Raw genomic sequence first — 27,911 nt, forward strand, 5'->3', positions numbered from 1 at the left:
TTAGTTGGACTATTTTTTTTATTGTCTATTCAGACTATTGTATTGACTGTAAATATGCTGTTGTTGAACTCGTTCTACACTTTTATAGAAGTCTTTTTTCATAGTGTTGTAAAGTGTTGTCAATTGCGGATCATTTGTTTGGCTGGTTGATTGTTGTTCGACCATCAGCGCTATTGGCTATTTTGTGGCCGTCAGTTTTTATTGGTGGAAGAAGCTGTAGTGCCTAGATAAAACCTTTTGCAAGAAAACTAACAATCCTGGACTCTTGGTCAACTAAGATTGGTTTGAACAAAAAATGACTCAATCATGATTATGACCTCTACTAAATGATCTTCTAACATTGCATTTTTGTTTTTGTATTTTAATTTGTGTTTTATTTCTAGTTGACCATTTACAGCTGGTTTGGATTACCAAGATGATGTCAAGATAATGCCTATTATATAATAATTCATTTTACTTTGTTTGTATTTTGCTCTTGTTTTCCGCTTTTTTTTTAAATGCATGTCTATATAACGAATCATGGATGATACCTTCACTTATTTATGGACTGAAGACAAATGGTGTGTTCATACAGATATTTTGAGCCCATTTTCCAACATTCCATTGATTTTGAGCTTCACAATCTTGCACAACATAATTTGCTGTTTTATTCAATAGAGTCAATGCCTTGTAAAACTCAAATAACTTGAAAATTTTAAGCATTTGAACTGCATGTTTTACATATGACAAGATCTTCCACCACTGTAATTTTATGGCAAACTTGAGATTCACATCAAAACTTTTTTGTGTAAATGGCCAACACAAATATTGAAACAAAACTTTATGCAGTGATCTAGTGTCTCATAGTTTGCATTGCGAAAAAGTTTTGAGACATTCCTGTTAAAACCTGAACCACTTTTACTGGTATTTGAATGGTCTAAAACAAGATTGATCTAATACAACACATGTAATGATCAGTCATGTACAATTATTAACAATGACACAGATATTGAAAGAACATATATTTTGTGTAATTGGATGAACTTAACACACCTAGCAGGAAAATCTCTTCCCCCAAAGCCATAAGGTGTGGGACCATATCGTTGAGGGGAAAATCCTCTTGGCGGTGGACTTCTGTAACTTCTGTATGGCGGTGGTGGTGACCAGTCCCTTCCATAATAGCCAGGAGATCTCGGTCTTCCACGGAAAAATGGTGACTTTGACCTCCTCCTGGGTGGTGGACTTCTGGAAAATGACCTTCTTCTAGGTGTAAGACTTCTAGAATACGATCTTCGTCTAAATGGGGGAGATCTGGAATATGTCCTCCTTCTAAATCTTGGTGACCTAGTTCTTGATCTTGTTCGTGACCTTGTATACGACCTTGATCTACCCCTGAATTTTTTAGGTGTCCATGATCTTGACCTTGGTCTTGGGGTAAAGGATCTAGGTCTTGGTGATCTACTTCTCCTTGGTGTTAAAGATCGTGAGCGTGATCTAGAAAATGATTTTTTCTTCCTGTATGGTGATCGTGATCTACTCTTAGTATATGAACGTTTCTTTGGAGGTGGGGTTCTTGAATATGAACGTTTCTTGGGTGGTGGAGATCTTGATTTTGACTTTTTATCTCTTGAAACTGCTTTGGGGGTTTTTGATCTGAAAAACATAAAAAAAAGGAATCAATTCACATAAACTAACACTTCATTTATTTGTAATAAATTAATACAATGCATTCAAGTGGAATCTGTAGATGAAACAAAATTTTAATATATTCTTCTTATAAAATGTACATATTATTCTTGTTTTGTGTATGTTAACCCTATTAAATGGAATTAGCAGGTCCTTCTGCTTCCTCCACCAGTAAAAACTGTCCACATGGTGTAGCCAGTTAGACTGAAAGTGGCATTTAAACATTTACAATCAATCCTACTATCGCATTACAAAATTATTCTGGGTTGAAATGAAAAAGTACAGTAAAAAACTAAAAACAATATTTTACAATTCAACTTCTTAAATTTAAAAAAATCAGTTTCCTAAAACACATTTTTATTTCAAATAAAAAAAATATATATAAATGTCATATATTTTGAGGACATATCACATCCTATTTAAAAATAAGAAGATTGTGAATTTAAATATCAATGCCCAGATAAGAAAACTCAAAATATATCTTTCTCTGCGTGCTTTACTTTTGCGCCAATTGGCATTTCATTTGCGCCACAAACTATATTTCATTTGAGCCAATAGTAAAAACTTTAATTTGTGCCAATATTACAGGTAAATACGCATGATACAGATAAATACAGGTATTAATAAAAAAAAATCTTCAAAAAAGACAAAGCTTGTTAGTCAAAACATATATCTCAGAAATCAGTCGTCATAAAACCAAAGTAAACCTTTCAATGAGTTTTTGAGACTATACTTTCTGCTGGTTTGCCCCATGGTTTCGTTCGATCAAAGTTTTGATAATTGTTTTGTAGTCCATATCAGTTGTCATTCTGCCTTTACAAGTTACTCTATCTTTGCAAGTTTTTTGGGACACCTAAATGACTTGTCTCAATTTTTGAGAACATATGATGAGACTTATTTCCTTGATTTGTCTATGAATTGACATTGTCCATCTTGACACATCTCATATGTGAACACTATAGACCTAAACCTAAGTGACTCTCAGTTTTGTATTAGAAATGAGTATGATTGAACTTAATCAATTATCCAGGGGTAATACTCTGAGACTACTTTTATTGAAGTATCAGTAATACTGTATTAACAAATCTTTAATAATCATGTTAGAGCGATGAATATTCCTTTTATATGTATGTTGTATGTTATATCCTGTTATATATTATCTGTATTACCTGTAAAATGGCGCAAATGAAGTATTTAATTTTTGGCGCAAATGAAATATAACCTTGTGGCGCAAATGAAAGATTGGACTTTTTAAAAATTGGCGCAAATGCAATGCGCCCCTTTCTCTCTATAAATATATGTTTTCAAATATGTGACGTGCATGTATAAAATCAAGGGAAATAGCTAAAAATTTCAATAGAATTCATAACTGATACAACAAAATCATTCATTTTATTTTGAGAGAAAAAATTGTATATGTGTCATTAATTTCAGATTTTTTATTGAAAACATTATTGTTGCTGTATAATATAACATACCTTGATCTAGATCTTGAAGATTTGGATGTCTTGTTGAATTTTGGACTTTTAGACCTTGATTTTATTTTAGTTTCCTTTTTTTCCTTTTCTACTGGTGGTCTTGTGTAATCATCTAATGGACTGGAAAAAACATGTAAGGGTTAAATAAAAAAAAAATTAATACCCAAACATTTATCTACATAGCAGTTTGAAGAAAATAAAGGGCTGCGCTTTAGCGCATGAAACGCCCGTTGCTCTTTTAACTCGTCTTCTATGCTTTAAATGAATTTACATGATCAACTAGAAATATATATACAAATCAAAAGGGATGTTTCATTAATATATTCACCAAAGTTTCATAAAATCCCCCTTTTTTAAGTATAAAAATTCATTACTTAAGAAAACGTAAAATCTAAAATTTATAAAAATGGAAAGGGAGCTTATGTCAATAGATATAAACAATTTATCAAAGTTGCATAAAATTTTGTGAAAGTGTTAGTTATTGTCCCAAAATTGGAAAATCCCCCCTTTTTTAAGCATAAAAATTCATAACACGGAAATGTAAAATCTGAAATTTATAAAAATTGAAAGGGAGCTTACATCAATAGATATAAACAATTCACCAAAGTTTCATGGACATTGGTGAAAGCCTTTTTGACTTATTGTTCGAAGTGTTGAAAATCCCCCTTTTTTTTATGAATAAAGCCCCATAAATCCAAAACTTAAAATCTGAAATTTATAAAAATTGAAAGGGAGCTTACATCAATAGATATAAACAATTCACCAAAGTTTCATGGACATTGGTGAAAGCCTTTTTGAGTTATTGTCCGAAGTGTTGAAAATCCCCCTTTTTTTATGAATAAAGCCCCATAAATCCAAAACTTAAAATCTGAAATTTATAAAAATTGAAAGGGAGCTTACATCAATAGATATAAACAATTCACCAAAGTTTCATGGACATTGGTGAAAGCCTTTTTGAGTTATTGTCCGAAGTGTTGAAAATCCCCCCTTTTTTATGAATAAAGCCCCATAAATCCAAAACTTAAAATCTGAAATTAAAAAAAAACGAAAGGGAGCTTACGTCAATAGATATAAACAATTCACTTAAGTTTCATGGAAATTGGTGAAAGTGTTTTTGAGTTATTGTCCGAAGTGTGGACGACGGACGGACGGACGGACAACGGTATACCATAATACGTCCCGTCTAAAAGACGACGGGCGTATAATAAAGAAAAACAATATTTGGACTTCTCCAATATAACTATAATTGTGTGGATTTGTGTACTTTTTTTCCATCACACATACATTGCGCTTCAATAAATTCATTAATAAGTGCAATCATCAACTTCCAAGTCGTGTTTTGGGGGCTTTTGCTTTCCCCTTTGAGCCAAAAAGGTCAACAACATTTAAAAAAAAAAAATATTCAAGTTTTTTACATTGTGATATTTTTGTTTTGTTTATTTTTTGTAGGGGAGTTGTATTATCTATATATAGTCTTAAATAAAATATTGTGTTTTATCCATGCAGGTCTGGCAGTCTGCACGGTTAGCCACTAGTCCGATGCCCCAGACTAGTAAAATTTCATTCGGACTAGTAAGTTTTTGCAAAACTTTGTTTGGCCAAATAAGAAAAATGTCAGAATATTGGTTTTCGGACTAGTAGTTGAAAAACTTTTTGGTGCAGACTGGTCTGGTGCAATATTGTTGTTCACAAATGTACATATGGATAAAAAAAACAATTTCTCCTTATACTGTGGGTTCATTTTTTATCATGGTTATCAATTTTTGAGGATAGAAGAAAACTTGCATTTTCCTTGGTATTTGATTTCGTGGTTTTGTAAATCTCTGCATAAAAAGCCTGTAGAAAGTGTGTAATTCATGAACATTTGAATTGATGGTTCACCTGTATCCACGAAACCACGAAAATTGGTATCTTAACTAATGAATCCGCAGTAGGTTCATATGCCTTGAATAGTTTCAATTTGAAATTTAATACAGAATAGCTTGTCTAAATCACTCTTTGTATAAACAGTGGAGTTGCCATAATTTAACTTTAATATCAGACATACAATGATTATTCTTTAAAAAGTTAGTTTAACCTGAGTAAACAAAATACTTGTCCCATTTTTTGTACATTGTACGTACTTGTTTTTTAAAAGTCTATTCTTTTCTCTGTAAAATTCATGTTCTGACAGTGGTTTGGACACCTGAGGTGGTATAAATCGTGGAGGAACACTGTATGGAGGAGGAACCAGACTAGGAGGGTATAACAAAGGTGGTCTGTATCCTGGGGGTGGTAGCATAGTGTTCGGTAGAGATACTGAAAGAAAATAGCATGTTTATTATAATTATACTTTTGCACAGTTGAAACTACAAAATAATAACTTTAAATACAAAAAGAAACTCATTTTAAAAATAAATATTTGCACAGTTGAAACTATAAAAAGATAACTGTAAGTACAAAGAGAAACACATCATTTAAAATAAATATTATCTAACAATAAATATGGGAGACTTTTCTTCAATAGTTGTAAAACTCCAGTGCAATAAAGCAGATTTTTGTTCATATACAATTAAATGCTTTCAAAACTTTTTAAATAGATATAAATGTATGCTCCTCAGTGTTTATACAGGTGAGCAGTAGCAAATAGCAATTTCAAAAGTTTTTGGTTTTTTTATCCGACCAAATATCCACATACATCGCATGCTCTGCATTTCATTGCAGACTCTTAAAATTCCATCAAATTTTGTCATTGTGTCCTTTTATCTAATGTCTAATCATACTGAAAATGTTACCTCTTTATAAAATTTCTATGACCAATTTTTGAATGATTGCTTAAATTGGAGAAATGAAGCAATTTTTTTGACTGTAGAACACTATCAAACTTTTATTGCACTCATTTGGTAAAAAGACCTGAAGATTAGTTCCCTTTTAAATTTCACACTTAATCAATAAGAAATGAGAAAAAAAATATTTTCCCATTGAACTTCTTTAAACTCAAATATAATCAAGGTGGCCAATGTCAATACTGCTGTAGTATGATAAACACCTACCAGGTGTCATGGATGGTCTGTATGCTCCTAAGGATGGTATAGGTACTTGTGCTGGAGCAACATAATTCTCTACAGAGACTGAAGACTTAGACTCAGCTACTCTGTATAATGAAAACAATTTTACATTAGTTATACATTTAAATATGTAAAATTCAATAATTTAAAATACACAATTATCAAACAAATTGAGAAAACTATAAATCATTACTGTTTGAGTTGTATATTTTCTGTGGAATGTGATGTCTTTATTACTGAAGGTGATGAAGGTGCATGAATGAAAAACAGTAATACAAATGTTTCTTTATTCAACCAGGATACTACAGACTAAGAGTAAGTTGTACTTATTCATTGTATAAGTAACATACTGTCTGATGTTCAGTAGTTGTCCTTTGTTGATGTGGTTCATTAGTGTTTCTCTTTTTTAGTTTTTTATACAGATTAGACGGTTGGTTTTCCCCTTTGGCTAAGTATTCATTTAATATAATAAATTTAATACTGGTCCTTTATGGCATCAATATTAATTAAGCTTAACAATACATCCACTACATCTATGCAAGCTATTCTCATACAAATGGGCTTTACTCATTGTTGAAGGCTCTAAGGTGACCTATAGTTGTTCATTTCTGTGTCATTTGATCTCTTGTGAAGAGTTGTTCCATTGGCAATCATACCACATCTTCTTTTTTAATCATACGATAAGAAATTTAAATAATTTTGATTGAGTCTTGTTTCATTTTTCCTACTTCTAGAAATTTAAATCTATACCTGTTTGTTGTGGAAGTCTGGTCTTGATCTGAAATATAAACATAATTATACAACTATGTAAATAAATATAAGAACCTAAGAAATTAGAAGACATCTTTACTAAAGGTTGTTTCTAGAAAACCTTCTTTACATGATTGAAGTTGTTCTAGATCATAAATTTCATATTTTCTATGACTTCTTTTAAAATGGAAAGAAAAGTCTACTGATAATAAATTTAAACAATGATTACTTGATATAGTGTCACATCATCATAAGTGGAAGAACTTTTGGTTGTAAACTACCATAACTTATTTTTGGAAACCTTTATAGCTTGCTGATTGGTGTGAGCCATACTTTGACCTTTAATGGTTTACTTTTACAAATGGTTTGTGATTTGGATGGAGAGTTCTAATTGGCACTCATACCACATCTTCTTGTTTCTATACACCAACTGATAGAAAATTTCTCAAGCTGTTTACATTTTATTTGAGATGAAAGTTCATATCCTAACTTGGCTGACATGATGTGGAGCAACACTGCCTTTGTTTGACACCTTAGTTCAAAAGTTACTATCTATGATCTAGAGTTAAGGCAATTACATTTTGTACCAACAACTATAGCTTAATATGTATCAGTCATTATATGCTCATGTTTCAAAATGTTCATATCAATGCTTATTCCTTTATATAATTCATTTGGTTTGTTAAGCAGAGATAAATTGGGAAGAATATTCCACTTTTGATACATTTCAAACAGTAATTGCATTACAATTAGATTTAAAATAATCTACCGTTAGAGCTATTTCTCAATGAGACTAAAGCATACCTGTAGTAACAGCCTTTCTTCCGCTCAAAACAGCAATGCCCTGAAACGACATACCGGTACGCAAGGTTAAAAAGTAATTTTTAACACTTCTTTTAATTTAGTATTGACTCCAAATAGTTTATCTTTTTCTATGTCTAATAGTTTTATTTTTTATCTATGGATTATAATAGGTGCTATTTTATTAAATAACAATCAGCATATCTATTTATCTTTTATCTATGTACTTTTCCATTTCACTTTTTTTTCCATTTTTACTAGGATATTTATGGCTATTTTTTTTCAGATTGGAAAAAGTAACAATTTAATTAACATTACCTTTAAAATATTTGAAAATGAAAGTCTAGTTTTTCCTACTGAGTTGTCAATATTTATCAATTTTAAATAATATATATAAGTTTAAAGTGTGACTAGTACCTTTACTAAATCATAATATGTGTGAATTTGCAAATTAAATATATATTCATAGACTTATTCAGTATTTATTATAACTTGCTAACTTTACACAAATGAAAATCCCATATGATTGTCATACAGATGTATGTTTATAATCCTCACAAATAAACTGTTGTCTGTTCATTGTCAGTCAAACATTTCAAGTGTTTGTAGAAAGACTTCTTCAGTATGTTTATGTACTGTTTATTTCAAAAATATCAAATGTATAAGTTAGAAAAATAAAAAATTCATAAGGATTCCGAGGAACCCAGTGTATCACCTACTTTTACTGTTAATCGAAGGCTAACAAAAATGAGGAAAAAATCAATACAAATATTCTTCTTGATACTATCTTTTGATTGTAAGAAGCTTCTGTCCAAGTTTGGTAAAAATTCAAGATAGTTTATGAATCTAATAAATGTTTTAAATACTATACAGTATGGTTTTTCTGATTGTTAAAAGCTGTATGGTAACCTAAAGTTGCTTTCATCTACCTCATTTAGATATGTAGGCTGTTGTGATCATTAGAAATTATTTTGCATTAATGTCAAGAAAATTATCAGTTCTTTTGATACATGGCTATAAGTTCCTGTTAACTTGTAAAATTTTCTCTGTTATTTTTTATTACCTTTCCCATTTCCTCTATAGCTTGATTCTCATCTAAAACAGGTGTTTCTGGTTCAGTTTCGGCTGTTAGATCTATTGTTTTACTGAAAATATTAAATCATAAATGTTATATGCAGCTATGATTTCTTATAATGTGATAAACAAAAGTCATTTGACAATGATTCTAATAATTAAGCATTCAGCTTTCAAATATCTGAAATTCAGCTTTCAAACATCTTAAATAACAGTAATTCCAGCATTTTTATATAAGGATTTAAGTTAAGTAAAGAAATAATCTGTTATTGAAAACACTAAGGGATTTATTATATAAAATTACAACCAGATGCTTCACAGGGTGCAGCTGTATACAACCGCACAGTTCAAACCCTGAACAGTTGGGGCAAGTATGGACACAACATTCAAGGTTGATACAGCTCTGAATTTGGATTGTGATTAAATAGTTGACACAGCATAGGTTTCTGACACAGAATGAATGTGGTCTAAGAACTTAAACTTAAAAACTTAAAAATTTTAAATTGGACATTTACCTTTTATGGTCCAATATCCAAAATCTAAATACATGGTTAGATTCAGAATATCAAAGAACCCCAAGAATTCAATAATCAAATAAAGTTCAAATTTGGACTCTTTAGACCTCAATGTGGACCAATTTGATAACTGGGCCCAAATATCAAAAATCTAAATACATGTTTAGATTCAGCATATATCAAAGAACCCCATATATTCAATTTTTGTTGAAATCAAACCAAGTTTAATTTTGGACCCCGATTTGGACCAACTTGAAAACTGGGCCTATAATCAAAAATCTTAAAACATGTTTAGATTCAGCATATCAAAGAACCCCAAGGCTTCAATTTTTGTTGAAATCAAACAAAGTTTAATTTTGGACCCCGATTTGGACCAACTTGAAAACTGGGCCCATAATAAAAAATCTAAGTACATGTTTAGATTCAGCATATCAAAAAACCCCTAGAATTAAATTTTTGTTAAAATCAAACTAACTTTAATTTTGGACTCTTTGGACCTTAATGTAGACCAATTTGAAAACGGGACCAAAAATTAAGAATCTACATACACAGTTAGATTTGGCATATCAAAGAACCGTAATTATTCAATTTTTGATGAAATCAAACAAAGTTTAATTTGGACCCTTTAAGGCCCCTAATTCCTTAACTGTTGGGACCAAAACTCCAAAAATCAATCCCAACCTTCCTTTTATGGCCATAAACCTTGTGTTTGAATTTCATAGATTTCTATTTACTTATACTAAAGTTATGGTGCGAAAACCAAGAAAAATGCTTATTTGGGCCCCTTTTTGGCCCCTAATTCCTAAACTGTTGGGACCAAAACTCCCAAAATCAATCCCAACCTTCCTTTTGTGTTCATAAACCTTGTGTTTAAATTTCATAAATTTCTATTTACTTATACTAAAGTTATTGTGTGAAAACCAAGAAAAATGCTTATTTGGGCCATTTTTTGGCCCCTATAAAAAACGACTATCTCAAAACTTTCATCTAATAATTTCTACCATTTGATTATACATGTACAACATTTTCAACAGCATTTACATTTTCATAATTGGTTAGGCTAGACAAATTTATATTTATTGATCATATACTTAGCATTGATATGATAGCTTTTGCATACATGTATGTGTAATGAGCGGAAGTACACAAGCCATAATTTCCCACCCGGGCTGATAACCCATATCAGGGGCGTCTCGTGCAAAAACCCATAACAGTGCTTCTCGTGCAAGTTACTTCAGGTGTTTCCGGTATCGATTGTTTTCTTTTCCATTGTGACGTCAGATTTTTTTTATGACGACGTCAAAATATACGGGAACTTTTGTGGGGATAGTTTAGTACTTGCTAACAAATGCCATTGACTATTAAGTATCATTATATAGTACAACAAACATGGAGTAATAATGATCATAAAACTCTTCCAAATTTCCAATGTTTCAAAATGCCTCTATAGGAAATGTTACCATACATATATATGGAGGTAGTGATGCTGTTGTTGGACAATTATAGTATATTTGATTCATAATTTAACTTCTTTATAAAGTTTTTGACTGTTTTAGTTATTGCATTTGTTTAATTGCCTTACATGAAACTATTGTCGGAAGTATATGATAAAGCGATTAATACATGGCCTTTTCCATATCAGCCTGGGTATCATCCCTCGACCCATATCAGCACCTCGACTCCGTCTCGGGCTGATATGGGGGTCTCGGGATGATACCCAGGCTGATATGGAAAAGGCCATGTATTAATCTCTATGTAATTTTATGAAAATAAATTAAAAGTAATTCAATTAATCAATTCCCTATATATTTCATAATTAAATTGTTGCCAAAACCTCATGTATTTATGGTAACAAACAAAAACTGTTTTAACATGGTTATATTTTAGAATACTAACCTTGTATCTAACCTGAGTGGAGATGATGTAACTTCTATTGTCATTGGGGTACTGGTTGCAGGTGTTATTCTTGGTGGGGGTGGTGGAGGGGGTGAGGGAGACCTTTGCTTCTCTGGTTTCTGATACAATGTTTCATTCTTGAAGTTATTTACAGAGACTCGTAATGACTTGTTGATGATTAATTTATCAGGCGAGACATTTTCCTCATGGCAAGTGGGACATTTGTGATCATCATCCTCTACTAAATGATTTCTTATACCTGTAACGAAATAGTCAAAATATGACAGTTTGAAAATCATGTTTTCTGACCATAAACTCAATTTCCATTCAATCTTGTGAAGTAATTCTAAAATGGGAAAATACTGTACATAGCTGTAATATAAAACACTTTATAAAACTTGAAAACAATCCATAATGTTTTAGCATTTAGTAACATTTAGCTCAAAATTTATGAAGCCAAGTTAATTTTTCTTTTTTTTAAAAGATCTTTATCCCAATTTTTATACCATGCTTAAAAGTGTGCAAGGTATAAGTTTGTCTAAATTTCAGAAGATTCAACTAATACACAATTTTGATTTCCTGATAATGTTTTTAAAAGTATCAATTGATGGAATTTTTCACAAAAAGTAATAAACTAGAAATGTATAAACCATATGCAAAGTTCAATTTTCCTTTATTTGTAAACATTCCACATTTAAAGTATAACCCTTTATATAAATAATGAGGATTTATTTTCTTTGCCTTTTTAGAAATATATAACTGTGTGTTCTAACTACTGTGGATACATTTTTATTCGTCGAATACCAATTTTCATGGATTTCGTGGATAAAGGTGAACCACGAAAATTAAATATTCAAAAAGGACAAATTTCCGATAGAATAGGATACAAACTGTGGCAAAACCACGTAATTTAATGGTCACTAATATGTAAGTTTTCCCTAATCCATGAAAATTGGGACTCACGAAAATAAATGAATCCACAGTAATATCTATTTTTTTCAAATATCCACTGTTAAATCAAATTCATAGATTTTTAGTAAAATGCACTTACATTCATCACAGTAACTATTTCCACAACATGGTATAACTACAGCATCTGTTAATAGATCTTTACATAGTAAACATGTTAGTTCTGAAGGTACTGACACATCTTCTCTCTTCTCTTCTGGTAAAGCTGGTAAAAATGGGGGTCTCTCTTTCTTTCCTTTTTTAAATGCTTGCCTGTGATAGAAATGAACATATTTTACTTTATTTTTTCTATACATGTATTAGTTTTTAAAAATACATTCAAAAAGCAACCTTTTCACTGGTGGAGGAAGTGCCTGGAGAGAACCGTAAAAACTTCAGGAAAACTGACATCAGTAACATGTTTAAATTTGAAAAGCAATGGTAGAATAGTTCTCAACTTATCAAAATAAAAGTTAAATATTCATAGAGTAAAACAAATAAGTAATCGAATGATGTATGATTTATCTACATGAAAATGAATCTATTACGATTTCAAGACAGAAACTTGCTGCCATCAGACGTCTGAGCAATTTTGACTATCAAAAGACTAAAACCCATTTTTTACAAGATCATGTGCCAAAACAGACAGTTTTACAGTCATGCATGCTGTTAATTTTCTTGTTTGAATTGTTTCTAATTCATCATTTCTGGGCTTTTTATAGCTTGCAATATGCATTATCTTTTTGGCTCATTGTTGCAGACTGGACTTATAGCTGTTAAATTCTACATCATTTTGTCTCTGGTGGAGAGTTGTCTCATGGGTAATCATACCATATCGTCTTTTTATTCACTACCTGATCTATTATCGTACAGAAGCATTGATGAGCTTTATACACTGCACAATCCTTTTACGAAATACATACTGATCTATAGTAGGCACAGCAAATCTGCCCCCTCCAAGTGACATAGCTCCTGGTTCTGATTTCTTGGCAACAGTTAGGAAAGTATGAGGAATCCCTGTTGGTCTCTTCATTCTGATGTCATTTACTTCTGTTGTTTTAGGGGAACCAGTTGTTTCCTAAAATTTAAGAAACTTTATTGAAAAAAAAAGTCATTTAACGTCTATATATTTTGCCATTTTATAACTAAAAATGAGAAATTTGATTTTTTTTAGTTAACTATATATATGGTTTCCATATTTAAACAATAACATAAAGGTAATCTCATTTTGGAATATAATATAAATATAAATATTTAAATACACAACCTTCAGATTCTGAAACAGACAATTAGTTGACTATCATGGAGATACTTGAAATCTATATCCAAGAATACAATGGGGATCTGTTCTGTCTGATATGTGTCTGATATGTATCTTAAATAATCTTCTAATGTAAAGCTACTATATAAACATAAGCATTAGTGTCCTTACTAGTTGTATTAAAACACAGTACATATGGCAGCATTAAGAATGATAATTTCACTATATTGCAAGTAAATGTGAATTTTTCTTAATTGTTAGTTTAAAAAATTTGCTATAACATTAAAGTAGCTATGTATGGCCTGCACTGGTTTGTTGCTTGTAAAACTTACCTTGTTTGCAGCAGCATTTGGACAATTATGGATGAAATGTCCTGACTTGTTACATTTAAAACTCACCATGTTGGCAGCAACATTTAGACAATTATGAATAAAATGTCCTGACTTGTAACATTTAAAACTAACCGTGTTGGCAGCAGCATTTGGACAGTTATGGATGAAATGTCCAGGCTTGTTACATTTAAAACATATATAGGATGGTGATGGTGTTCCTATGGGCAGCTTCTTCTGATAACTGAAATAATAAGTAATATTTTACATGATTACTTTTCCCTTATTAAAAATATTTTCAATTTGGTTAAGTTGTTATAAATTATACCATGTTAAATCTTTCTTTTGAGATAACATTTAGAACCTTTTGGCACACTGTTTTGGAACTTTCATTTATTAAGGCTACTCAAACTTGGTATTTGATTTGGCATTCCTTCAAGCTAAACTAATGTATCTTATGTAGAACAAACAGCATTACCTGTATACCAATTTTTAATTCTAGTATCTTTGTTGATTTTTTGAAATATCAGTCCTTATTTACATTATTTTATTAATTTTTTTTATTTAAGGTGTTCTAAGGCTTGAAATGTTATCTTATAATAGCTCACAATTCATAGCAAGCTACATATTATACAGAGAACTTTTATCCCAATGAATATTTTAAGAAGTCCTACTTGGCTGGATCGAACTCTTTAGTGGACTGTGTCATCATTGCTTTAATCTTGTCCTCCTCAGATCCTACTGCTGTCACCAAATCGGCAATCTACAAGAAATTTACATGTTTGATGCATGTGGAAATACATTTCATAAAACCGTATTTTCATAAAACTTGAACAAAATCCATAGGAATAATTTTCATATAGTTTCAGAGTTTAATATGTAGACATTATTATTTTTACTGTTGCTGGATTACAATACAAGGTGTAATAAGGTTATTTGCACAGCCTATATTTTCATAGAAGTATGGTCTTTCAACTACTACATGTATTTCCAACTTATGTCTAATTAATGCAAAATGAAACACATTTACTTCATATCTTCTTATGATGTCACTATGGAGATCCATGTTTAACAAATATAAAGTATATGTGGATCTGAACAAATAACCATAGTGTCTTTTTTTCAAAAATTTAAACTCTTCTTGATGCTTATCTTGCATGTGATTGACATTCATCTTTACAAATAATGGACCATAAATCATGTCTTTTTAAAATTCAACAGCTAGACTAGTTTCTTAAGTTTTCATCAAAACTACTTCTGTATTTATCAAATCTTATAAAGGTAAACCCACCTCTGCAAGGTTCTCCTTATTAATGACTGGATCTGGTAACTTGACTTGCGGTCCCTTTTTATAAAAGACAATCAAAAGCATTTAAATAAATTATAAAAACTCTCTTTAAAATCAACTTTCATATTACACACAATAGGACATTTAACATCATCTACTCTCTCCCTCTACTTTGGGTGACTTGTCAAAGAACAATATACCAAGGAAAACTTAATCCAATAAACCTACTTTTGTTTCTTTGTATACTCCTTAATTTGATTAACTTGTTTACCAGTCATTTCTTCACCTCTTTATCATACATTCAACTGTACATATTTTCAACCATAACATCTTCTGCATCAAGTTTTAATTCGACAGACATTTGGCTACATCTGGAACTGTATGACAAAATCACTTCAATTCTCTAATCTACGTCTGTGTTAATTGACATCAGTACTTGGAATATTTTTACTTTTCAAAAACAGACGAGTTTAGATCTTGATTTTTCTATAATAATAACAATAAATAACATGCAGGTAAGCAATCAATATTCTAATTAAAGAACAAAAGTTATTGCAAGAAATCAAAGTGTTTGTTAACAGGAAGAAAGAAAAGCAAAAATGAGACAAGTCTTTACTAATCTTGAATATGAAGGTTTTACTACAAATATCCCACAAAATGAACATTATCCATGATCCATGTCAATTAGGTTATGGTTAGATGAATCCTACCAGAATGGCATGTATACCCTACACCAAATACAGTGAACCTAGAGAAATAGAAAGCTTAATGTTGGCAAAATGAGGGCAATGCAACCATGCTAGACTACATGTTAGCCATGCTTTCATTCAGTATACTAAATACATTTAACCTATAGATTATATTAGCTCGGAAAAAGACAACCATACAAAACAGGTCAATGTCAGATGAAACCTGTCAGTTCAAAGCACATCTGACAATCATTCCATAAACCAAATTTGATTGACCTAATGCTTATCAACTGGAGATATAGACAGAATCACCAAAACTGAAAAACTTCCATTGAACCATGATCAAAGGTCAAGGTCAGATGAAACCTGATATACAGACATGAACACTATATAATCATTTCATAAACCAAATACAGTTGATCTATTGCTTATAAATATTTTCTATGATACAGATCTAAACTCAATAGCTTGACATTGAACATCAAATGTGATCAATTTCAGTCAGAAATTTACAATTATTTGATTGATTCTTGGTTGCTTAACATCCAGTGGCAAATATTTCATGCATATTCAGGACGATACAATTATTCGATAAATGGACTTGAACAGATATTTAACCTTAAATTTTGATGACATAAGGTCAAGGTCATTTGAACAATGTCTGACACACAAGCAGACTTTTAAATATCACATATAGCAAAAATTGTTACCTATTACTCATTTAAATTCATTTGACAATTTACCATAATCAATTATTTTAAGAAGTCAATGAACCATAAAATAAGGTCATGGACAAAGGGTAAATGACAGACAGAAAAATAAAAACGTCTGAATACAAGTTATGAGGCATATATTTCTTTATACAAATAGTTTATAGCGCTATTGATACTGTTGCCTGATTAGCTGAATTTTCTGAAGGTAACCATTACTAAATTTAAAATATTTATTTTTTAATATGGTTATACCATAATGTATTCCAAAGTATTCTTAATACGTATCATATACTGAGTATTGACACCACTAACTTGTAAATTTTTACTATGTCTAATTTGCATAATATCAATAGTATAATAATGCCATACATGTCATGTCATTCACATATGTCTTGTAAAAATGTATGCATGCACTGTAGTTTGAACACCAAAAAGATCAATAAAAAATAAAAAAAATAAATTTAAAACCAGGTGCTCCGCAGGGCGCAGCTTTATACGACCGCAGAGGTCGAACCCTGAACAGTTGGGGCAGGTATGGACAAAACATTCAAGCGTGATACAGCTCTGAATTTGGATTGTGATCAAATTTTTGACATTACATGGTTTTTTTTTACACAAAACAAATGTCAAGATTTTACAAATCAATCAAAGATTTCTTCTTCAAACTTATTTAAATCTAAAATTAAATAGTTGACACAGCATAGGTTTCTGACACAGAATGAATGTGGTCTAATGAACTTAAAATTTTTTTTTTGCCTTTGAGCAATTCACTATGCTGTTCAATATTAATCCTCTCAAAAAAATGTTTGAAGAAATTTTCTTTTTATTTATGAAATCTGAAATGAGAAAAATTTAACCCCCCCCCCCCCCTTTTTTTTCTTCACATCCCTGTTTCCCTTTTTCCAAAACTGATATCAATTCAAATTTCTAATGGAGTTTGCAACAATAACTACTCTATTAAATACATCATAAAATATTAAAATGTAAAATAAAGTGCTTGTTATCACTGAATGGTAAAGATTGGTTGGTAGTAAAAGTGAATATTCATTGTTTATTGTATAAAACAATAAAAAAAACTTCATCAGCAACATTTTATATTGGCAATTTCCAATGAAGTTATTTACATAAAGTTATTGGCAAATAAAAATAGAAAATGACATCATAGTCATGTCTGGCAAATGTCGAACATACATTATCTAAAAACATTTTAGATAAGATAAGGAAACCAGATGCTCCGCAGGGCGAAGCTTTATACGACCGCAGAGGTTGAACCCTGAACGGTTGGGGCAAGTATGGACACAACATTCAAGCTGGATTCAGCTCTAAATTTGGATTGTGATTAAATAGTTGACACAGCATAGGTTTCTGACACAGAATGAATGTGTTCTAATGAACTTAAAATTTTTGTTTTCTCTTAGAGCAATTCACTATGCTGTTGAATATTAATCCTCTCAAAAAACTGTTTGAAGAAATTTTCTTTTTTATTTATGAAATTTCAAATGAGAAAAATTGAACCCAATTTTTTTAATCACATCCCCCTTTCCCTTATTCCAAAACTAATCTCAATTAAAATTTCTAATGGAGTTTGCAACAATAACTACTCATTTAAATACATCATAAAATATTAAGATGTAAAAAAACTGCTTGGTATCACTGAATGGTAAAGATTATTTTAATTTATCAGTTGGTAGTAAAAAGTGAATATATATTGTATATTGTATATAACAAAGATTTAAGTTGATTCTGGACAAAGAAAGATAACTCCAATTCAAAAAAAATCTTCATATTGCACAATATTTTGCAATTAGATATTTCTTGCTTACTATTCTGGACAAAGAAAGATAACTCTAATTAAAAAAAAATTTGCTATTTCACAATATTGTGCAATTAGATATTTCTTGCCATTGCGCAATACTGTGCAATTGAAAAGACTTGCTATTGCACAATACTTAACATAATAATTTTAGATCCTGATTTAAACCAACTTGAAAACTGGGCCCATAATAAAAAATCTAAGTACATTTTTGGATTCAGCATATCAAAGAACCCCAAGATTTCAATTTTTGTTAAAATCAGACTAAGTTTAATTTTGGACCCTTTGGACTTTAGTGTAGACCAATTTGAAAACAGGACCAAAAATGAAGAATCTACATACACAGTTAGATTTGGTATATCAAAGAACCCCATTTATTCAATTTTTGATGAAATCAAACAAAGTTTAATTTTGGACCCCGATTTGGACCAACTTGAAAACTGGGCCAATAATCAAGAATCTAAGTACATTTTTAGATTCAGCATATCAAAGAACCTAACTGATTCATTTTTTGTCAAAATCAAACTAAGTTTAATTTTGGACCCTTTGGACCTTAATGTAGACCAATTTGAAAACGGGACCAAAAGTTAAGAATCTACATACACAGTCATGACAGTTAGATTCGGCATATCAAAGAACCCCAATTATTCAATTTTGATGAAATCAAACAAAGTTTAATTTTGGACCCTTTGGGCCCCTTATTATGTTGGGACCAAAACTCCCAAAATCAATACCAACCTTCCTTTTATGGTCATAAACCTTGTGTTTAAATTTCATAGATTTCTATTTACTTATACTAACGTTATGGTGCGAAAACCAAGAAAAATGCTTATTTGGGTCCCTTTTTGGCCCCTTATTCCTAAACTGTTGGGACCTAAACTCCCAAAATCAATACCAACCTTCCTTTTGTAGTCATTAACATTGTGTTTAAATTTCATTGATTTCTATTTACTTAAACTAAAGTTATTGTGCGAAAACCAAGAATAATGCTTATTTGGGCCCTTTTTTGGCCCCTAATTCCTAAACTGTTGAAACCAAAACTCCCAAAATCAATCCCAACCGTTCTTTTGTGGTCATAAACCTTGTGTCAAAATTTCATAGATTTCTATTAACTTAAACTAAAGTTATAGTGCGAAAACCAAGAAAATGCTTATTTGGGCCCTTTTTGGCCCCTAATTCCTAAAATGTTGGGACCAAAACTCCCAAAATCAATACCAACCTTCCTTTTGTGGTCATAAACCTTGTGTTAAAATTTCATAGATTTCCATTCACTTTTACTAAAGTTAGAGTGCGAAAACTAAAAGTATTCGGACGCCGGACGACGACGACGCAGACGCCAACGTGATAGCAATATACGACGAAAATTTTTTCAAAATTTGCGGTCGTATAAAAAAGCTTCATCAGCAACATTTTATATTGGCAAATTTCCAATGAAGTTATTTACATAAAGTTATTGGCAAATAAAAATAGAAAATGACATCATAGTCATGTCTGGCAAATTTCCAACATATATTATCAACTACTATTCTATACAAAGAAAGATAACTCCAATTGAAAATTAATTGCTATTGCACAATATTGTGCAATTAGATATTTCTTGCTATTGTGCAATACTGTGCAACTGAAAATTTCTTGCTATTGCACAATACTTAATATGGAATCCTGATTTGGACCAACTTGAAAACTGGGCCCATAATCAAAAATCAAAGTACATGTTTAGATAAAGCATATCAAATAAGCCCAAGAATTTAATTTTTATTAAAATCAAACTTAGTTTAATTTTGGACCCTTTGGACCTTAATGTAGACCAATTTGAAAACTGGACCAAAAATTAAGAATCTACTTACACAGTTAGATTTGACATATCAAAGAACCCATTTATTCAATTTTTGATGAAATCAAACAAAGTTTAATTTTGGACCCCCATTTGGACCAACTTGAAAACTAGGCAAATAATTAAAAATCTAAGTACATTTTTAAATTCAGCATTTCAAAGAACCCCAAGGATTCAATTTTTGTTAAAATCAAACTAAAATTAATTTTGGACCTTTTGGACCTTAATGTAGACCAATTTGAAAACGGGACCAAAAATTAAGAATCTACATACATAGTAAGATTCGGCATATCAAAGAACCCCAATTATTCAATTTTTGATGAAATCACACAAAGTTCAATTTTGGACCCTTTGGGCCCCTTATTCCTAAAAACTCCCAAAATCAAACCCAACCTTCCTTTTATGGTCATAAACCTTGTGTTTAAATTTCATAGATTTCTATTTACTTATACTAAAGTTATGGTGCAAAAACCAAAAATAATGCTTATTTGGGCCCCTTTTTGGCCCCTAATTCATAATCTGTTGTGACCTCAACTCCAAAAATCAATCCCAACCTTCCTTTTGTGGTCATAAACCTTGTGTTTAAATTTCATTGATTTCTATTTACTTATACTAAAGTTATTGTGCGAAAACCAAGAATAATGCTTATTTCGGCCCTTTTTTGGCCCTTAATTCCTTAACTGTTGGAACCAAAACTCCCAAAATCAATCCCAACCGTCCTTTTGTGGTCATAAACCTTGTGTCAAAATTTCATAGATTTCTATTCACTTAAACTAAAGTTATAGTGCGAAAACCAAGAAAATGCTTATTTGGGCCCTTTTTGGCCCCTAATTCCTAAAACGTTGGGATCAAAACTCCCAAAATCAATCCCAACCTTCCTTTTGTGGTCATAAACCTTGTGTTAAAATTTCATTGATTTCTATTCACTTTTACTAAAGTTAGAGTGCGAAAACTAAAAGTATTCGGACGACGACGACGCAGACGACGACGCCAACGTGATAGCAATATACGACCAAAAAATTAAAATTTTTGCAGTCGTATAAAAAGCAGATTTAAACTTTTTGGTTGGACTTTACAGATTTACCTATACACAGGTTTTTACTCCACCTACTTTTATTGTTTGCAGATATCAATCGAAATTTCAATGCTTGAGCAATCATTTATACAAAACAAACCAAGCAAGTCATCCAATCCTTTAACTTGCTAGAATCATGAAAAAAGCTGTAACAAATAACTCAAAGTTCATAAAGAAACTCGAGCAAGAACAATAGATGTGATGTGATGGAGAAAACATACATTCAAAATGTCATATATAACTACCATCTGTACTCTCAATTTTGCCCTCTAGATGTCATATGTTTTTTGTGTGTATGTTTGGTTGCTGTCTCATTGATGTACAACTCATCTCCTTTTATTCATAAAACACACATCCCACCTTCAATGTCATTAGGGACAGATGTAAATAATAACAACTTCTGTGACCTTCAATGTCATTAGGGACAGATGTAAATAATAACAACTTCTGTGACCTTCAATGTCATTAGGGACAGATGTAAATAATAACAACTTCTGTGACCTTCAATGTAATTAGGGACAGATGTAAATAATAACAACTTCTGTGACCTTCAATGTCATTAGGGACAGATGTAAATAATAACAACTTCTGTGATGACTGTTCTTACTTTCTATTAATGTTTTATATTACTTAAACTAAAGTTTTAGGTCTTTTTGGTTTTGATGCTCTCAAATATCTCATGAATTTTGGTTTTGGAATCTTTTTGTATACACAAGCATTATTAATGGTTACTGTAAATAAAGAAATTATTGAGGTTTCTAATACTGCAAATAAATGTAATGAAACTGGTGAGTATTGCAATAATAAAAGCTGAAGTTTTTATAACCGATACATGTCATAAATCTGCTCAAATTTTTGTCCTTACAGTATTCAAGAAACATATATAATTCACACTAAAAATGGGATTCACATAATCAATAAAATCAGAGTACATTTAAGTGATACATGGCTGTATTTACTATAAACATGAATGACTGATTTATCTGGTAACTTATGATATATTTGAGTCTGATTTCTAACTAGTGTATATGATTATTTGTTCAATCATTCATCTGATCACCACATCAGACTTTTAGCTAATCATATGTTTGTCAGGCTGGTTTACAACTCATAGTCTACGGACAGAAATACAAAATTTATTGCGGAAAGTTTGTAAAGATTTATAATTCAAACATGAGTTCAAATGTCAGGTCACCTACATTTGATGTAAGTCATTATGGTAATGCAGGTCTAACTTCTGATACAAAACTTGCCAAAAAATTGGAAGTCTGTGACCCAGCTTACTTCCAAAAATATACATTATTCATGCAGTGTATGAAAATATAAAATTCTTTGTCAGAGCTTTAGAATATGAGAGAGGTGAGACTTGCCAAGATTTTCTCCTCATTGATAGTGAGCATCAACTTTATATTTTCATACAAGGAACAAATAATGTTTTTACCCTGCAGTTTATACTAATATTGAACTTAACAGGTGATTTTAGCTGATTTTTTTTTTGAATGATTTAGCATGACTTTAATGCAACTATGATGAGGACCCCAAATTGAACGAAGACATAATCAGTGATTAGAACATAACGTTTTGCTCACAACAGAAACAGGGTACCTGGCATTGAAGGCATAAAACTTTGCTCAGTGCACGGAGCACAAAAATCATGCTCGAAACATGAAATCCAGCAATTTGATTGGTTGATTTTCGAGTCTGAGTACAAAAATCATGCTTGAAAGTTTTATGACCGTGAGGCCAGGAGTTTGTAAACGTTAATTGTTTAATGTTATCCGTACAACCGATGTAGGAGAAAGATGGACTGCAGATGACCATGTTGACACACCGTTAATCACCATATTTCTATGTCCGTCGCTGAAGTGTGCTCAGGGGACAAAAATGGAGGAGTTGTCTATGAAAGAAATGATGTCCCCTCTTGCGTATATTGTCACAAAGGGACACAACTCAAGAACAATAAAAGTGACTCCAACCAAATTCAAATTTGATCTATGCATTGAGTAGTTGTATAACATTTGGTTGAGACAAACTAAAATTAGACAACTGAAACTAATTTTGAGGACATAAATGAAAGACGCCACAGACACAACTGACAAGGGTAACACTTTTAAAATGCCCCCCTTAGCCTAGCAGCGGGGAATAAATATTAGAAGTTTTACAAATGACCATTATGGGGTTCTTGTGCGTAGTTTAAACTGTCAGGTTGTTTTAACTTTATTATCAAGAATGACAAGTCTACTTGTATGTCAAAAGATAAACAGTTCTATCCACAAAGGCTTCCTTTAAAAATCAACAATTTAACAGGTCTTATAGTCATGTATTGGCATGACAGTACATGAAGTATCTTAAGGTGATAAGTCATATGATATATGCCATGTTATATATTTGTCACATGCTTTTATGTCTGTAAATATAGAAACACTTATTAAGAAACATGGCCTTTTTTATACAACAGGGTTCCTTCTTTTTGGTGAACCAATTGAAACGTGAAAGATATTTTTGCAAAATATATTATTATTGTGAGTAGTGGTAACTGACCGATTGAATTTTGATTGCTTAACATCCAGTGGCAAATATTTCATGCATGTTCAGGACAAATAGTGGTAGATGTATATGACCATATATTGACATGATTGAATATATTTGAAGTCTAAAATACTGTTAAAGCAAACGGATAGGTGCTTTTACCCCATTGTCCTTCTGGAAACACTTGGAACATAAGTTTATAGGAATAATGGTTCAAACATTCTTAGGTTGGCGATCCAGATCAATGTGTAAATTTTGAGAGATGACATTTTCATATCTTTCGTAAAGTATGCACTAATTTTCAAACACCCTTCAAAGATATATCTGATAAATAAAATACTCCGCAGGGTGCAGCTTGATACAACCACAGAGGTCGAAAACTGAACAATTTGGGCTAGTATGGACACAACATTCAAGCTTGATACATCTCTGAATTAGGATTGTGATTAAATTTTTGACACAGCATAGGCTTCTGACATAGAGTGAATGTGAACTTAAAATTTTAAATTTACCTATTATGGTCCAATATAAAAAATCTAAATACATGGATTGATTCAGCATATCAAAGAATTCAAAGAATTCAATTTTTGATGAAATCAAACAAAGTTTAATTTTGGACCCTTTTGACCTGAATGTGGACCAATTTAAAAAGGGGGAAAAAATTCAGATTCACCATATCAAATAACTCCTAACATTCAATTTTTGTTGAAATAAAACTAAGTTAAATCCCAATTTGGACCAACTTGAAAACTGGGCCCATAATCAAAATCTAAATACATGTTTAAATTCAGCATATCAAAGAACCCCAAGAATTCAATTTTTTTTCAATTCAAACAAAATTAAATTTTGGACCCTTTCGACCTTAATGTAGACCAATTTAAAAAGGGGGAAAAAATAAAATCTTAAAACACAGTTAGATTCAGGATATCAAAGAACCTTAATAATTCAATTTTCATAGAAATCAAACAGATTAATTTTGGACCCTTTGGACCTCATGTGGACCAATTTAAAAACAGGGACCAAATTCCAAAACCTTGTACATTTTTTTGTACAAGGTTAGATTCAAGAACCCCAAGAATTCAAGAATAAAGCCCCATTGAAATTGGTCAAGAAATAAGCAATTTATACAAAGTATTAGAAAAGTAATGTTTTTGGCCCCTAGTTCCTAACCAGTTTGGACCATAACCCCCAAAAGCAATCCCAACCTTCCTTTTTTGGTATGGAACTTTGTGGTAATATCTTAATAAGATCCATACACTTACACACATGTGTAAGTTGTTGTCAGGAAACTAGAAAAATATTTATTTGACCCCTTTTGGGTCCCTTGTTCCTAAACTGTTGGGACCATAACCGCCAAACAATCCAAACCTTCCTTTTGTGGTTTTCAAACCTTGAGTTTAAATTTCATAGAGATCCGTTCCCTAAAACTTAAGTAATTGTCCGGAAACTAATTGTGTTCGAACAACACTGATGACGACGTGATACCAATATACGAACGAATTTTTTTTTTTGCGGTCGTATAAAAACCTTTCAAATAAATTGGATAATCAATGTAGAAACTCAGTATTCATATCCGGTCTGTATTTTCATATGATAGTCACATACTTAGATTACACAAGTCCAATCAGTGATGTTAGAATCAGTTGCAAGACCAAATTTAATATGGAGTGGAAGCTAATAGAGTATTGAAACTGAAAATTCTAAAAAGTTGTGAAAAATAAGATAAAGGCATTCCATCACCTAGGGATAGGTGAAAGAATGCTCAAAATGCTTATTTTCTCATAATTTCTGATGTACTGAAAAGATTAATATTTGTTTTTTGTTCTATAGTGATACAAACCATCTTGTCAATTGATACATTCTGAAGTGAACCTTGTGCGAGATTTAACGCAAAAACTCTTGTTTTTTTCTATATATATATATATATATAAAGACCAAGATACATGTACAAGACTAACATGAATATTCAAGAATGAAATAAATCATCTTTTAAGTAGATCTCTGAAACAGTTTAAAGGACAATTATTAATTCCCTACCTTGTTCTTGACAAGTCACCCAAAATAAGGTAAAAACAGATCATTCAAGTATTAGCTCTGGATCTGTGTATAGCTGTTCTATTGGTTCTTCTTTGCTCACTGTTGTTGATGTAGTTTCTGGACAGAGCATAATACTGTACTCTCACACACAATCATACACACCAACAATGAAACAAAGAGAGATACTGGTGTATTTTTTATTTGACAGATGATATCAAGATCATTGTAGATAAATGATATCCTCGTATTGTACGTCCTCCATTTGTAATAATTCAGCAATTGGAAATCCATGTCAACTCTGGATTATAAAGTTCATCGAACACCATATTATGTAAAGTTCATTTAGCACCGTATCACGTAAAGTTTATATAACTGATCAGTTCAGTTCATGGATAATGTTTATAAAGTTCATCACATGGTTTCCACAGTTCTGCAGTTCAGTTATGTATCAAATGTCTTATAATTACATAGTTAATATATGGTTCTATGTAGTTCTCATACAGTTTTCCATGAATTTTCAATTTACAAATACATTGTATCCGTCATAATTTCAGTTTGACATACAGAGAAACACTCATATTTGTTTTTTTTTTTTATTTTTGTAGAATTAAAACAATTTTGTCAACTCATCAGACATATAATATAAAGATAAGAATGTTATTTTTTAACATCTACACATGAATAACATTTTTCGATAAAGACAGTGTCACCTGTATATGCTTAAATATAGATCTTAAAATAATAATCAAATCAAAGTAGCATGTTTGACAAAGATAAGACCACGTAGGATGTTAGACACATGCACATACAAACCAACTCTTATAAAGATTTCAAAGCTAACTATGGGTTTAAATTTTAGCTCATTGTTGGAAACTTTACGGTGACTGATAATTGCTCAATCTTTTTCTGTAGTACTTTATTGGTACTTGTCTGTACATAAATTAGACCGTTAGTTTTCTCTTTGAAGTGTTTGATGTTGTCATTATGGGGCCTTTCATAGCTCACTATGAAGTATGGGCTTTGCTCATTGTTGAAGGCCGTACTGTGACCTATAGTTAATAATTTCTATGTCATTTGATCTCTTGTGGAGTGTCGTCTCATTGGCAATCATACCACATCTTCTTTTTTATATATCAATGGTAATCATATTAATTCTCATAATTTTTATATTTAGTATGCCTAAGGGTATAATTAACACCTATGGAAGCAACTGAATCTGTGTGAACATGATGAACAACAGAAATACATGTAATGTATCTTTAAAACCTAATACTCCACAAGATAAAAATTGATGTGACTGGATAACTTGGTTCCCAGTTAAATTTTCTATCCAATGAACAATACTTATTCTTCAATCGTCTACTTTTATTTTCAAAATAGTACTTCCAAGACAGTGTAACAGAAACATAATAACAATGAAGGTAAATAAATTGAGTATTAAACCTCAAAAAGTATCTTTGTAAAAAAGATATAACAATTGTCATGATTGTATATGGAATAAACATTCATTATAACAATAGTAAATATAAAATGTAACAAAATTGTGTATAATATAGCTGCCTCTTAAAGAGTACTGATAAGTTACAAAAAACATTAGCTAACAACAGTCAAAGATATACAGATAATTAAATATTAGTACAAATTCGATAAAGGCAATTTATTTTGGAAGATTGCTACATGTATATCGGCTGTTAACATTATTTTAAAAAGTTCTTCTGTTTGTAAATTACCATAAACATAACAGCAATCAATCGTTTACCCCCAAAAAATCAAATTTAACTGACAGAAAGAGTATAATCACCTTTAAATGCAATTTTACTTGCAAAGATTTGATATTAAAAAGTTCAAACTACCTAATTGCATAGATTTCTTATTCAACCCTTCTTTATACTAGTTCAAAATACAGCTATCAGCAGATTTAAATAAGCCCTGGGAAAAATCAGTTATTTTTTTCGTTAGGATTAAACCACTTCAACCCATGTAATCCTCTTCATAAAATGTATCAATAGTTAACCAATCAAAGGGAATTTTGCTAATTAAGGGGAAATAATCCTACAGATATACAATAATTACTGCTAGGAATTATAACATTGGTAACAAGTCAATAAACATACATATTGGTTATCAAAATACAAATATAATATGGTAAATTGACATTTAATGAGAAAT

At 31.1% G+C, this 27,911-nt stretch overlaps 1 protein-coding gene across 1 annotated transcript in view; it reads right to left on the bottom strand.

Annotated features, from left to right (window-relative positions):
* The window catches only part of LOC143045883 (uncharacterized), a 49,053-nt gene that overhangs the window by 10,948 nt on the left and 10,194 nt on the right, over positions 1 to 27,911 (bottom strand). The window contains exons 5-17 of the mRNA XM_076218707.1: positions 15,056 to 15,109; positions 14,439 to 14,527; positions 13,900 to 14,008; positions 13,098 to 13,252; positions 12,278 to 12,447; positions 11,227 to 11,485; positions 8,805 to 8,886; positions 7,745 to 7,784; positions 6,941 to 6,968; positions 6,176 to 6,276; positions 5,267 to 5,441; positions 3,144 to 3,263; positions 1,033 to 1,632 (exon numbers count right to left, since the gene is read on the bottom strand). Of these exons, the coding sequence (XP_076074822.1) occupies positions 1,033 to 1,632; positions 3,144 to 3,263; positions 5,267 to 5,441; positions 6,176 to 6,276; positions 6,941 to 6,968; positions 7,745 to 7,784; positions 8,805 to 8,886; positions 11,227 to 11,485; positions 12,278 to 12,447; positions 13,098 to 13,252; positions 13,900 to 14,008; positions 14,439 to 14,527; positions 15,056 to 15,109 (1,982 nt within the window). The remainder of the gene's footprint in view (positions 1 to 1,032; positions 1,633 to 3,143; positions 3,264 to 5,266; positions 5,442 to 6,175; positions 6,277 to 6,940; positions 6,969 to 7,744; positions 7,785 to 8,804; positions 8,887 to 11,226; positions 11,486 to 12,277; positions 12,448 to 13,097; positions 13,253 to 13,899; positions 14,009 to 14,438; positions 14,528 to 15,055; positions 15,110 to 27,911) is intronic.

Source organism: Mytilus galloprovincialis, chromosome 9, assembly GCF_965363235.1.
Source record: "Mytilus galloprovincialis chromosome 9, xbMytGall1.hap1.1, whole genome shotgun sequence".
In the NCBI taxonomy this organism is placed as follows: domain Eukaryota; kingdom Metazoa; phylum Mollusca; class Bivalvia; order Mytilida; family Mytilidae; genus Mytilus; species Mytilus galloprovincialis.